At 47.9% G+C, this 13,988-nt stretch overlaps 1 protein-coding gene across 3 annotated transcripts in view; it reads right to left on the minus strand.

Annotated features, from left to right (window-relative positions):
* Window positions 1-547: 547 nt before the first annotated feature.
* Window positions 548-13,988, minus strand: part of slc38a4 (solute carrier family 38 member 4) — a 28,395-nt gene continuing 14,954 nt past the window's right edge. For 2 of the 3 annotated variants that reach the window (XM_011490891.3, XM_020714244.2), the window contains exons 8-16: window positions 13,841-13,923; window positions 12,009-12,067; window positions 10,667-10,816; window positions 10,119-10,198; window positions 7,402-7,502; window positions 7,206-7,330; window positions 4,597-4,741; window positions 3,822-3,919; window positions 3,618-3,722 (exon numbers count right to left, since the gene is read on the minus strand). In XM_011490891.3, coding sequence (XP_011489193.1) covers window positions 3,618-3,722; window positions 3,822-3,919; window positions 4,597-4,741; window positions 7,206-7,330; window positions 7,402-7,502; window positions 10,119-10,198; window positions 10,667-10,816; window positions 12,009-12,067; window positions 13,841-13,923 — 946 coding nt within the window. Of the gene's footprint in view, window positions 3,723-3,821; window positions 3,920-4,596; window positions 4,742-7,205; window positions 7,331-7,401; window positions 7,503-10,118; window positions 10,199-10,666; window positions 10,817-12,008; window positions 12,068-13,840; window positions 13,924-13,988 lie in introns of all 3 variants that reach the window. The other variant, XM_004082879.4, reaches the window with a different exon arrangement.

A 13,988-nucleotide genomic window follows, 5' to 3' on the forward strand; every position in this document is an offset into this window, starting at 1 on the left:
TGGATATCATTTTAGGCTCTTTTCCCCTTTTAACCCTTGTGCTATCTTAGATGACCCCACCCTTACATTGACGTGTTCTCCCTACCATGACAAAGGTGGATAAAGGTGGAAAGATTTCATGTAATCCATGGACACCAGTGAAGATCACAAATCATTGAAGAAAAAAGGTTCAGAGCACTGACTAGTGGGTCTAGATGACCCAACTCCCAATGTTAACGTGCCTAGGATAGCACAAGGGTTACATAAAGTTTTCCAGTCACCTTTATGCAACAACTTGAACAATTTCTGGCTTAAAATGACGGTAAATAAGGACGGTTATGAAATCTCATTGGAGTTGTATGATTGAGGCAGGTGCTACATGTCTACAGTAGACGATAAAAAACAGAAGCAGCACTTTATTTTGAAGGCCTAATATCACCTTATTGCTATGCCAAGAGCGTGGCTCATCCAGACAGCAGTTAGAGGAGTAACACTGCTTTGGTAAACACTAACAGGCCTCTCCTCAGAGTTTCTGCACAGAACAAATCATAAACGCCAAACTAAACAGTTCCTCCGGCCATTTTTTTTTTTATTGTTCATCATACAGAAAAACAGCATATTTGATACAAAAAACCCCAAACATTCCATCTGTTTTGGATAAATTACAGCCTGATCCACAAACACTGATTCTTCACCTCTCCTCCCATCAGCCCTCTCTGCTCCACTTCAGCCTGAGCCGATCACGCAAATGAGGTTAAAACTCCATGAAGGCCTCAAACACCTGAGAGGGGTTCAGGTGAAGAGTCAGCGACGGCTGCACCCGCGGGACCCAGACTGCTGACTTCATCGCTGCAGAGAACTTTCAAGTAACGTCATGGAAGGAAAATAAGGCCACATTTTCACAGCTGTTGCTCTTCCAGCGGCGCGGCGATCCTCGGCGTCTGATGTTTTCTCACACCGGATCGTTTCTGGCTCTTTCTGAGAAGCTTGTGAAGAAGTCGGCTCTTGATTGAACGCAGACTAGAGGTTCAGACATGAGCATCTCTACAAATATACAGGCATCAGATGAAAGAAAGGCTACTGTCATACAGCAAGAACACAGGAGACTAACACAAACATATATATATATATATATATAATGTACTAAAACACTGGATTGTTTGATACTTTCAGGTACATCTACCCCAACGACCCGCTCACATGCTGCGAGCGCTGCAGTACCATCCAATCAAGAATATTTACACAGCATGTACAGTTGTCCAAAAAAAGACCAAAGTTGTCCAAAAAACAAAGCACATAATACACTATTTCACTTGAAATATCCATTTCTTTCACATACTTAGATCCACAAAAGATCTATAAAGTTGTCCACTTTGGCTGGATGTGTTGGCGACACGCGAACGACGAGAGGTTCTGCCGACGGCTGCGGTCTGCTGCTGAAGGCGGCGAGAGGGACGATCCCAAAAGGCACCGATGCGGACATGTAAACCTGAAGTGAAGCGGCACGCCCCGCTCAGAACCACAGTCAGGGGAACGTTAAAAAAAGAGCTGACAGGAAGACCTGGCAGCCTACCGTCGGCGTTGGTTGTCGTATCGATCTCACTGAGAAGTTTGTGTTTAGTGCAGCACTAATTTACTGCTACTTTAAGGCTTAAATCCCTTCTTATTGCTTCATTTCCTCGGGGGGTGGGGGGTTGTTAGGCGAACGCAGTGGAAATGCTGGATAGATCTCGGATCTGGAAGGTCACAGAGTAAATATAAAAAGGGTAAAATTTTAAGACAAAGGCTCAAAATAAAGTCAATGAAAGCAAAACCTAATGTGAGCTTTGAACGTGAAACATTACAGTTTTGAAAACTTTGTGGATCAGTCGAGTAAAAATGAGTTTCTACGTACTTTCAAACGTTTGTCACTTCTTGGCAGGTTTGTGCCCGACTCGTTAAAAGGGATTTGGTTCAGAACCTGAGCGTTTCTTAGCTAGCTAGAGATAAAACATTTCATGAGTCATCTTGCACAAGAACCAAGACTAAAACTAAAAAACGAGCAAAAAAAACCGTCGGATTATTAACTACAGAGACATTGCAAGAGAGCTAGCGATGTATCAACACTCGTACCACCAAAAAAAGTCAAGTTAGCATGTATTAGCTAGCGTTTTTTTGAGTTGTCCTAGCATGCTTACCCTGATCGGCAAACAGAACTGTTGACTTGTTGACTGTCGACTTTAAAATCTGTGGTTGGACCATTTTAGATCGTGTTTTTGCGATGTTAGCTCGTCTTTTTCTTGATCCAGCAGTGATGTTGCGTAACATTTAGAAACAAAACATTTCAGTTAATCCTTTAACACCGGCGCTCCAGTGTTAGCGGTTTTAGAATAACCGCAACTCTCCGACCATTGACGCAAATATTTTAACGTCATTCTAGGGGATTACGTTCATTTAATAGATTAGCTTGATTCACGCGAAAAACCAAGTGACTCTGAAGCGTAGAAAAAAAAAAAAGGCCTGGCACCATTTGACGCCAAGCTGCTTTTTTTTTCTTTGCTTCGGAATCCGTTGGATTTATGGAACTTGCGTAAACAGTTGAAGAATTAAGAAAGTACAGAAAACGTGCATCATTTTGTGTCGCGCGCACGACCTCTACACGAAACATCTTCACTGATTGTTAAACACGGGGGCTCCAGTGTTAGCGTTTTTCGAATAAACGCAACTCTCCGACCGTTGACGCAAATATTTTAACGTCATTCCAGGCGATTACGTTATTCTTTCGTAGATTAGCTTGATTTATGCGAAAAACCAAGTGACTGAAGCAAAGAATTCAGAATGGATTAATGGAACTTGCGTTAACAGTCGAAGAGTTCCGATAGTACAGAAAAACGTGCATCATTTTGTGTCGCGCGCGACCTCTACAGTGTCAAAGGGTCAACTTGTAACTGAAACAGTAAAAATGATTGTGCGGAAAATTCTGTGGACAGTGTGGAAATGTTGTGGTATTTTTAAAAAGCTTCTAACAGAAATGCTAACAGCGACTGTTTTTTAGTGTTATCTGGTGTTTTGACAGATTGTTCTCTGCGATCTGTAACAGCAGGAAGTGATGTCACTTCTTTTCCGCTCCTGATAAATATTTCAGCATAAAAAGACCAACTACTGGAAGGCCGTAAAGGACTACTTTACACGGCGGAGGCACGTCTTGGTGGTGAGATTGTTCAGGTCCCTCGTAAACGTAGCTTCACAGTTGGAATTCGAACCGCCGGGGTGGGGCTCGATGGCTCCTCCCACTGCGTGACATCTTCTAACTGTTGAAATGCATTGGCATGTAGAGGAGGGTAGTGAAGCGTCCTGCTCCAAGTGCTTCTGCTCTCTGAACGCCCCTCGGCTGTGGGAGGGCGCAGACTCCGCAGCCCCTCAAAACAAACACACACACACACCTGCAGCAGGTGAGGCTGCAGACACGCCCAGTCTCTTCATAGATGAGGGGTGATAACTTCATGATGGGGCAACATTTTACAGCAAAGTTTGTTCTCCAGCTTTTCATTCAGTTGTTTCGGTTATGTCACATTAAAAAAACGACGATGAAAAAAAACACCGCTCCTCCGTGGAGTCCTGGCTCCACATGACGCAGATAGGTGGGGGCGGGGGCGGGTTTAGTGTTTTTTGTGAGAGCCTGGCGGGTTGTGGATCCAGTCGAGGATAATGAGCGACAAACTCCCGATCATGAAGAAAATCCCCACGACCAGGAAGATGGCGGCCTGCAGCGACAGGTGGAGGAGGAAGAAGAGGAGAGTCAGCGTCTGCAGGTGAACGGCGCCAGCCTGTGGGAGGAGCTAAAACAGCGAAGGAGCACTTACGCCGATCTTCTGTGTGGAGAGCATCGGCAATGACTTCACCAGGCGGAGGTAGAAGGCGGCTGGAAGGATGAAGATGAGCATGGTGGCAGCAGAAGCTCCTGAAAGGACAAGAAAGATTCAACCAATAAAACTTACACAATCCATGCATGACAGACACGCCCATACTTCATGGTAACGTGAGGCTGGGTTGATAAAATCAATAAATCGATCAATAATCGATCTATAAAAGTAGAGATTGATCTTTTATGCCTTTCCTTTTCCGCTGACCTAACGCAAAACAGCAGGAAACACAAGTTTGTTAGCTTGATGCTAACGCATAATGGGATTTCCCATAGGACGGCTAATGCTAACGCTCAGTCGACCTAAACATCCATTGCTGACTAAATGAACAGCTTTAAACTGAAAAGCAGTTTTTTTGCTCAAATCTTCTGGAATAAAGTGTAATGCTATAGAGCTCCACCTAGTGGCCAAACTGAAACGGCCTCCAGGAGAGGCAGAGCAGAATGATCTGCACCTTTTTGTTGAAGCTTCTTCTTTTTAAAATGTTACAGTAAGTGAACTGTATCACATTAATATCCTCAAAATCGAATTGAATCGGAGAATAAAAGAAAATCGCAAATGGAATCGATCCAAGCTGTAGTGAATGGAATTGATTCTGGACATTACTGGTGCTACCCAGCCGTCCTCACTGGTTCAAGTCTGAAAGACTCGACATTCAACATGGAGGAGGTGAAGACGTCTGTCGTGTTCGCGTCTGGGGGGCGTCGGGACTGACCGATGAAGCCGAAGATGTCCCTGATGTTGGGGACGCAGATGACCAGCGTGTTGTTGAAGGCCAGGATGGCGAGAGCGAAGAGCATGTGGCGGATCCAGCTGAAGTCTCGGCCGCTGCAGAGCAGCATGTTGATGGAGGAGCGGATCTGAGCAAACACAGAGGATCCTGTTAGAGAGCTGAAGCCCAGAGGGAAGCTAAAGAAGCTCAGACCGTTTCTGGGTTTTTGTAAACCGTTTCTCAAACTTCGAGCGTCACGGTTACTGAGCGTCTTCCTAAAGCAGCGGGTTGGAGTCCTCACTGGGTGAAAAGTTAAAGGTTCGAGCAGAGCCGAGGCGCTGCAGGTTATCAGGCCACACAGCCGACTTCCAGCAGCCGCTGCCATTCAGGAGGGCTGCAGATTATCTCCCACAGTGCAATGCAGGCACGGGATTGCATCAGCCACTACTGAAGGAGGGGCGGGGCTTGACAGCAGGGGGGCGGGGAGGTGAGTCATAAGTAGTTTCTTTTCACATCGAGACTCCTTCAACTGTACAGGGAATAGAACCTGCAGCCGATGTGAAGGTGACAGACAGGAAGTGGATATTTAGGGCTGACGATGTTTAAAAATAAAAGCTGCACATCACCTAAAATGACTTTGAAGAGCTCTCTAAAGTCTGCTGCCCCCCCCCCGGCGCACACACACGCACACAGACACACACACACTGTCTGACAGTAATGGCAGAAGTGGAAAACTAGAGTCTCAGTGATGAATTTCTCTGGGAGGCATCAAACTAGCAGACGGCAAACCGTCAACCTGCAGTGGAGACTTTCAAACTGGAATATTTACACACACCTGCGCAGACACACGCAGACACACACTCGTGCATACACACATGCACGCAAACACAGAGATACAGACACACACAAATACACGCAGATGGAAGCACAAGCGCACAAATACAGGCAGACATGTATACACGCACATGCGAGAAGACACACAGAGACGCAGCCACACTTGCATACACAGACAAGCACACACACACGCACACAAAGCCAACATACGGCAGTCGCATTTCCGTGGCCACAAAAAGACACACTAACACAGAACCGATCACACGCACCTGCGTTTGCACTCGTGCAGACGCAGGTGTATGCAGAGACCTTTGAACTGGAGCTGGGTTTGGTTCTCCACTGAGGCTTTGGTATGTTCAATGCACTGATGTAGGTGTTAACACGACCAACCGCAGCCCCCTCCCCCGGTCTGAGCTTCTGGCCGTGGCCTGAGAACCGGGACATGTCGGCCTCCACATAAAGCCCCCCCCCCTCCATTATGAGCAGAATCCAGGCAAAGCCCCCGCCGACTGTACCGGGGCTGTTCTCTCCCACAGGACCCCACGGGAGCCAAGGGCAGCCGCAGACACAGCTCACACCTTAATCTCCAGCTGAAGGTCGCCAACATTTACCCGCAGCAGCAGCAGAAGAGGACGGCGCCGTGACTCAAAGGTCACATGGAAACCCAGAGAAGGTTTGGGCAGCTCTGCTGAATTTACCGAGTTTAACGAGTTCATTAAAGCTCCCCAACTCTGCACATCAATGCGGCACATTGCTGTTCCACAGCAACTGAGCACGCCGACTCACAGGAAGACGCGGATCTCCAGAACCAGCAGTTTAAAGCTCCAGTCAGTAACTACAGAGGACGGGTCCAACTCTATGTTCAAGGCTTCTACTGTTGAGTCCAGCTGAAGTGTTTAGGATCTTTTTAACACAGTCAGGACTGTCCCACACTGAGAACCAAGGCAGACTCCCACTGAGTTCTGAAGCTACATGAAGCTACAAAAAGATTCCTCTAAAAACAGAACTTTAATAACACCCCCCCCCCCTCTCATCATCCGGTTCCAGCGTTTGTTTCTTTAATTTCTAAGCTCTGGGGGAGTTTTTAAGACCAGATATGTGGAGGAATGTCTACCCACCCCCCCGTCTGCAGCCCCCTCATGTGCTTTGAGGAGGCGGTCGGGTGTTTTTCCACTCTCCTCTGCAGTGTTCATGTCTTGCGTGTGCGCCTGCATGACAGCGCAGATGCCTGACAGGTCATTGTGCTGCATCATTCTCGCTCAGCGGTTTTCCCAGTGATGCCGGAGTAAAAGCAGCGGCTCTGCTGCCCCCCAGTGGCGGCTCCCCGCCAGTGCAGGACAGCGCCATAAATGATGTGCTGGAGCGCTAAAAACAGAACCTCCACCGTTGTCCTGGAGTCAGATAGGGGACGCGCTAAAATTATCCCGCCACCATAAAAGGAGGTGGAAAGCAAAAGCGGCGGGAATGATTGGAGGATGAGGTGAGCGGACGTGACCTTTGACTCCTCAGGGAAGGCCTGCGTGGACTGTAGGGATTCAGAGGTGTGGGGACATAAAGTCCTCCTTTTTCACAAAATAGGTGGAAAAAAATCAACAACCCTGCATCCAGAAGAAGATGGCGCAGAGCGGCCGTAACGCTCGATTTACAGGGGTGGGACGTGTTTGTGCGTCTCCTGAACAGCCAGGTGCTCTGACGCAAATCCAATTATGCTCCCCCCCCCAAAAAAAACAAAACAACAGGCTGCCATAGAGGTCAGAGAGAGGGCGTGGCGTACTCACGGGAAAAAGCACGATGGGCACGGTCAGCGTGACGGCGGTCAGGACAGCCAGACGCACCAACAGCAGCAAGGTGTCAAACTTGTAGACCTTGGTGAAGGTGTGGAGCAGCTCAGCTTCCACTCTACCTGTGGAGCGTAGACATGTGGACGTTAGGAGGGGGGGGGCGTCCTGGTGGGAGCAAAAGGGCGTATCTTACCGTAAAAGGTGAGGTAACCAAACAGCGCCGACAGCATGTACATGATGAGCATGGCCATGATGGACAGGTTGGAGACCCTCTGCATTTTCCTGCGGCTGCGGCTGTTTGCAGAGAAACATGGAAACGGAACTGAAACCGGTTTGGACCGCTCTGCTTTTGTTGGCCTTAAAACCTCAAGCAAAGTATGAAAGTCATCCTGCAAACGTCAGATATCTCACAAGAAACAAAACCTTCTACAGTTTTACTAACTTTTTATCTCTACAGACTCTATTGAGCTTTTTTTCTGCTTTTCGACTATTGGAAACATCCCAATTAGTAAAAAGAAAGTTGACTTTTTAATTTTGGCTGAAGGGGGAGCGGTCAGACAGACGACTGGTCTGATACGAGCCTTGATCCACGTTTTGGGACTAACAATCAACGATATTTGTCCTTTTAAGCCTCTGCCTCTGACCCTGAAACTTCTGCTTCTGCTGGCAGGAGCTTCACCACGGTCAACACAACCAAAGCGATCCAAGAAAAAGAAACGTATTCAAGAAAAAAAATGGAAACACACGCAGACGCACATGTGCAGACAGACACACACACGCACGGGTATGCAGACACACGCACACACACACACGTAGGCAGACACACGCGCGTATGCAGACACACGCACGCATGCGTATGCAGACACACGCACACACGCACGTACGTGTATGCAGACACGCGCACGCACATAAGTGTATGCAGACACACGCACGCACGTACGTGTATGCACACACGCACGCACCCACGCGTATGCAGACGCACGCACACACACCCACGCGTATGCAGACGCACGCACACACACCCACGCGTATGCAGACACACACACACACGTAGGCAGACACACGCACGCATGCGTATGCAGACACACGCACGTACGTGTATGCAGACACGCGCACGCACATAAGTGTATGCAGACACACGCACGCACGTACGTGTATGCACACACGCACGCACCCACGCGTATGCAGACACACGCACACACACCCACGCGTATGCAGACACACACACACACGTGTAGGCAGACACACACACGCACGTACGTGTATGCACACACGCACGCACCCACGCGTATGCAGACACACGCACACACACCCACGCGTATGCAGACACACACACACACGTGTAGGCAGACACACACACACGCGTATGCAGACACACGCACACACACGTGTATGCAGACACGCGCACGCACGTACGTGTATGCACACACGCACGCACGTACGTGTATGCAGACACACACACACACGTGTATGCACACACACGCATGCACGTACGTGTATGCACACACACGCACGCACCCACGCGTATGCAGACACACACACACACGTGTATGCAGACACGCGCACGCACGTACGTGTATGCAGACACACGCACGCACCCACGCGTATGCAGACACACGCACACACGTGTATGCAGACACGCGCACGCACGTACGTGTATGCAGACACACACACGCACGTACGTACGTGTATGCACACACGCACGCACGTACGTGTATGCAGACACACACACACACGTGTATGCACACACACGCACGCACGTACGTGTATGCACACACACGCACGCACCCACGCGTATGCAGACACACACACACACGTGTAGGCAGACACACACACACGCGTATGCAGACACACGCACACACACGTGTATGCAGACACGCGCACGCACGTACGTGTATGCACACACGCACGCACGTACGTGTATGCAGACACACACACACACACGTGTATGCAGACACACACACACACACGTGTATGCACACACACGCACGCACGTACGTGTATGCACACACACGCACGCACCCACGCGTATGCAGACACACACACACACGTGTATGCAGACACGCGCACGCACGTACGTGTATGCAGACACACACACGCACGTACGTGTATGCACACACGCACGCACGTACGTGTATGCAGACACACACACACACGTGTATGCACACACACGCACGCACGTACGTGTATGCACACACACGCACGCACCCACGCGTATGCAGACACACACACACACGTGTAGGCAGACACACACACACGCGTATGCAGACACACGCACACACACGTGTATGCAGACACGCGCACGCACGTACGTGTATGCAGACACGCACGCACCCACGCGTATGCAGACACACACACACACACACACACACGTGTAGGCAGACACACACACACACACACACACGTGTAGGCAGACACACACACACGCGTATGCAGACACACGCACACACACGTGTATGCACACACACGCACGCACGTACGTGTATGCACACACGCACGCACCCACGCGTATGCAGACGCACACACACACGTGTAGGCAGACACACACACACACACACGTGTAGGCAGACACACACACACGCGTATGCAGACACACGCACACACGTGTATGCACACACACGCACGCACGTACGTGTATGCAGACAGTGACAAACGCAGCGACAAAAACACATTCACACATGCGGTTACACACAAAGACACAAATGTGCAGACACACACTTAGACATTAAAACATGCCTTCATAGAAAGGATTTCTAGCTGTGTTGTTGTTTTGATCTTCATGCTGAAGCTGCATAAGAGAACCATTTAAATTCTCAGTAAAAACATCAAAGTTCGATCTTCTGAAGATCAGAGGGTTTGTTTTAGGAAATCACTGCAGTTTGTCAGCAATGGAGGAAGAGGAGAACCTACTCTTTCAGCTCGCTGTAGATGGGCAGGACCTCAGGGTGGCAGACGAAGGCAAAGGCCAGGATAGGAATAGTGTACGCCGTCTGTGGAAAAAACGTTGGAAATGAGCTGAAGATGATGCCATGATGAAGTTACATAAACCAACAGCCAGTTGTGTAATCTGAGGCAAACACAGGAGAGGCTTTCTTTGACAGCGGGCTGTAATTGAAGGTCAGTGCTCCTTTTTAAGAGGCCCTGAAAACCCGCCTCTCCTCAGCAACAGTGTGAGTCACTTCAGCATGAATAAGCTTTTGTCTGCAGTGGCTTTAAAAACGTCAGCTCACGTCTTTATCCAGGTTTATAACGAAGGTCAGATGTAAATCTGTAAATCCATGAGCACACATGCACAAAGGCTGCAAACGCGCCCAGATCGCTCTACCTTTCCATAACATGACTCAGCGAATCCTCTGCTGCTTCTGTGCTACACACCGCTTCACGCCAAGTCGGATGGAGTGAAACCAACCAAACGGAGGCAAATCAGAGTTTGGGCTGCAGGTTTTCCTCCAACTCACCTGTGAGTTGAACACAAAGTATTTTGGCGTGCACATGTCGTCGTCGTCGTCGTTGGTGACGTTGTGGAGGTCAGAGATGTTCATACTGATGTTTGCCTTGTCAGTCAAGAAGGGAAGCGGGCAGGGCAGCTGGGTCTTCTTGTAGATCATCTGGAAGAACAGAGAGGTCAGCATGGATGCCCACTGTTCTGTGAAAGACGTTACACACTCAGGACCTGCTAAGGTGGCCAAACAGAGGAGCAGTAACACAAACAACAGAGCTTACAGACTGCTGCACGTCTGAACATCAACCTTCCAGAGTCAAGCAGACCAGTCATGGTGGGAAAGGTCATTAAAGGTCAAATGAGGAGCAAAGGAAAGTTGGTGGAGATCCTTTTTATGGATTCCACGCCTGCCCTGTTTGCTTTAAAGACGACTGCAGTGTCATGTTTCATGTACGTTTCTGCAGTGAAGCTGAACGGAGATTCAAAACTTTCCTGCTGCTTCCAGTGGAACCTGTCGGAGCGGCTTTATGGTCTCTGATCCTAAACCAGCAGCTCGGCTCCCTGCTCTGGCCTTTTCCAGAAGTTTCTCATATTTCAAATATTTGCTCCAGGTGTCAATCTAACTTTATACAAAATTAAAGAAAAAAAAAATCCTTTTAAAGACCAACTCAGGGATATCATAAATGTGTCGACCCGTTAACCCCTGAGCTTTGACTACACTGTCCTTTCGACAGCCGTAACTCTTTAACTGTTTATGCAGGCAACATGATTCTAGCAGGTTCTGAGAAAAGCAGCCTTTAAATATTACGCAATGCCTTTTAGAATCTGCTGGAATTACAGTAAATTGCATAAGCGATTGAAAAGTTACGGTAGTTGGAGGAGCGTTTGTTATTTCCCGTCACCGGCGATGGCTCAGATGTTAAAGGGTAAAAGAAACAAAGTGCTAATTTGATTCCAGAGCTCCTGATTTTCTAGTTTAATAAATCTTTAAAGATTAATTCACTTCTTTTCCGTTTAGTTTGCTGAAAAAAAGCATAAACTTAAATTAAAATATTCACCTGATTAAATTGAATTCACAGCCACATTATGTTTAAGTGTTAGACCTCCTCAACATGGATGTCATTCAAGTCAAAAAAACTTTATTTTTCTTTTGCTTGAGAAAATAATTTCTGAGTCAAATCGCGTTCGATGTCTGATGAGAGTAAACCAGGCTAAATTAGAAGAATGATAAGGTAACACATTGATTTTATTAGGTTTTAACTCTTTAACTGGTTTTCATTCAGCAATGAATTCAGACAATTTTACTTAAAATACATAAAAGACACCAAATATCTTTATTTGGATCCTAAAAAACGTACCGCTCCTAGGAAGAAGACCATGCAGGTGAGGGACAGACCGCTGGTGTAGCCCAGGTAACCTGCAGTGACAGAATAGAAAACATTACACTGAGGCCCCGTCCCCAGTACCTGTGACACGCAGATAATCAGACCCCCCAGGTTCATTTCTATTTTTAAGACCTGGGTCACATTTCATTCCAGAACATTTCCAAGAACACAGAAGCAGATTCCAGATCTGAGGGAAGTTTTTATATTTCAGGACACGCCCAGGAGGCTAGTAAACGGTACAGACAGCTACTTTGGCCCCGTTTGCGTCTGACCCGCCTTCTTATTGCATCCTGATTTATTTGCAGGGCGCCTCGTAAATCTGCTCAGAGCAGTGCAGCGGGCTACAACCTGAACTGCAAGGTCATGTTACTGAAAGCCGATTCAGAGCCCCTCACTGGCCCGCTATCACATGACTCGCTGTGCGGGGAAACACGAACACCTGCAAGGACACCAGCTAAAGCTTCCCGAGAATGGATGGGAAAAAGCTCAATGAAAAAGAGAAAAAAAGTTCAAAAGTGGCTGAAAAGAGGAGCAAAACCCCCTCAGATCATTATAATACACGGATCGATGCAGGTTCTCACTATTATATTAAGTGAACAGAACGGAAAATCAACGTGGATGAAGGTTTATGAACATAAATCCACACAAGAACAAAGGCTCATCACACCTGTAGAGGACATTCCTTATCATTCACTCATACGTGCTCAAGTCCCATTAGGTGTCACCATTGACTGTACATGAGAACTGGACTGAGTGACCCCCCCCCCCCCCCCCCCCCCCCCAGCGTTTCAACCAGTACCTGCTGGCTCCAAGAAGCCAAAATTTCATGGACTTCTATAGAGAAATAAACAGCTATCACTCATTCTATTGGTCAGCCATTCAACCATTCTTACTCTGATAACTTATTTATTTACTATGTTCTTGATAACCCTCATTTTTGTACGATCCTTCTTTTCTGTAGTGCAAATATTCAGTTTATAAACTGACCAACCAGAGGCCTCAATAAAGGTTTGTGGTCTCACATCAAATGTTTGAAATGTCAGAGAGATTTCGTGTGGCCTGCTTTCAGGTGTGAGGGGTGTGGACTTCAAACAAGCCAACTCCTGACCGGTAAGAGTGGTTGCCGTGAAAACAATGATTTAGACCGACTCAGACTGTCACTGCTAAGTGACGGTTTCTGGTTCCAACATGGTGGTTTCCGAAAAATGGCGACTGAGAGGAGTTGATTCGCTGGAATCAGCAGTAAACTCACACTCGATAAGTCCAGTTCTCTGAGTCAGTGGTGGTCCCACACTGAGGTCTGTCAAATCTGTTCTCCGCATTTGACCCATCCCCCCTGGGAGGGGGGGGTGCTCCAGACACAGGTACCATGTGGGGATTCAACACCCCCCCTCCCAATACAACTCTTTAATGCTAAGCGTCAAGGAGGGGGGCACCGGGTCCAGTTTTTAGAGCCTTTGGTTTGACTTGACCGTGGATTTGAACGTACGACCTTCCACTCTCGCGGCAGACGCTCTACAACAAGGGCACTGAGTGCTTTACTATATAAGCTGATGCATCAGTTCAGATTTAGACAAAAGTGTTGTGTAACCATTTGTTGAGTTTGTGTGTTTTTGTACGTTCCTTTATTTCTGCTTCCATCTGGTTTCTGTTTTGCTTCACACATTCAAACACAACAAACACAACACAATCCCGTTCTTTGTTCATTTCATCTGTGGAAACTAAACTTCCCTCTTCAGTGCCCCCCCCCTTGCACAGACACCCCCAAACCACACCTCAAACGGCCGTAAGATGGATTTGCTCACCCAGGTTTTTCAGCATGGACAGCGGCAGGATGATCCCGAGGGACACAAACACAACCAGGTAGTTTCCGTTCAGGTACCACTCACTGCAAACACAGACCAGGGTTACAATCCAGCCGGCTGAACACTGAACACTGAACCTTCAGGCACT

The sequence above is a fragment of the Oryzias latipes genome, chromosome 23, assembly GCF_002234675.1.
Source record: "Oryzias latipes chromosome 23, ASM223467v1".
In the NCBI taxonomy this organism is placed as follows: domain Eukaryota; kingdom Metazoa; phylum Chordata; class Actinopteri; order Beloniformes; family Adrianichthyidae; genus Oryzias; species Oryzias latipes.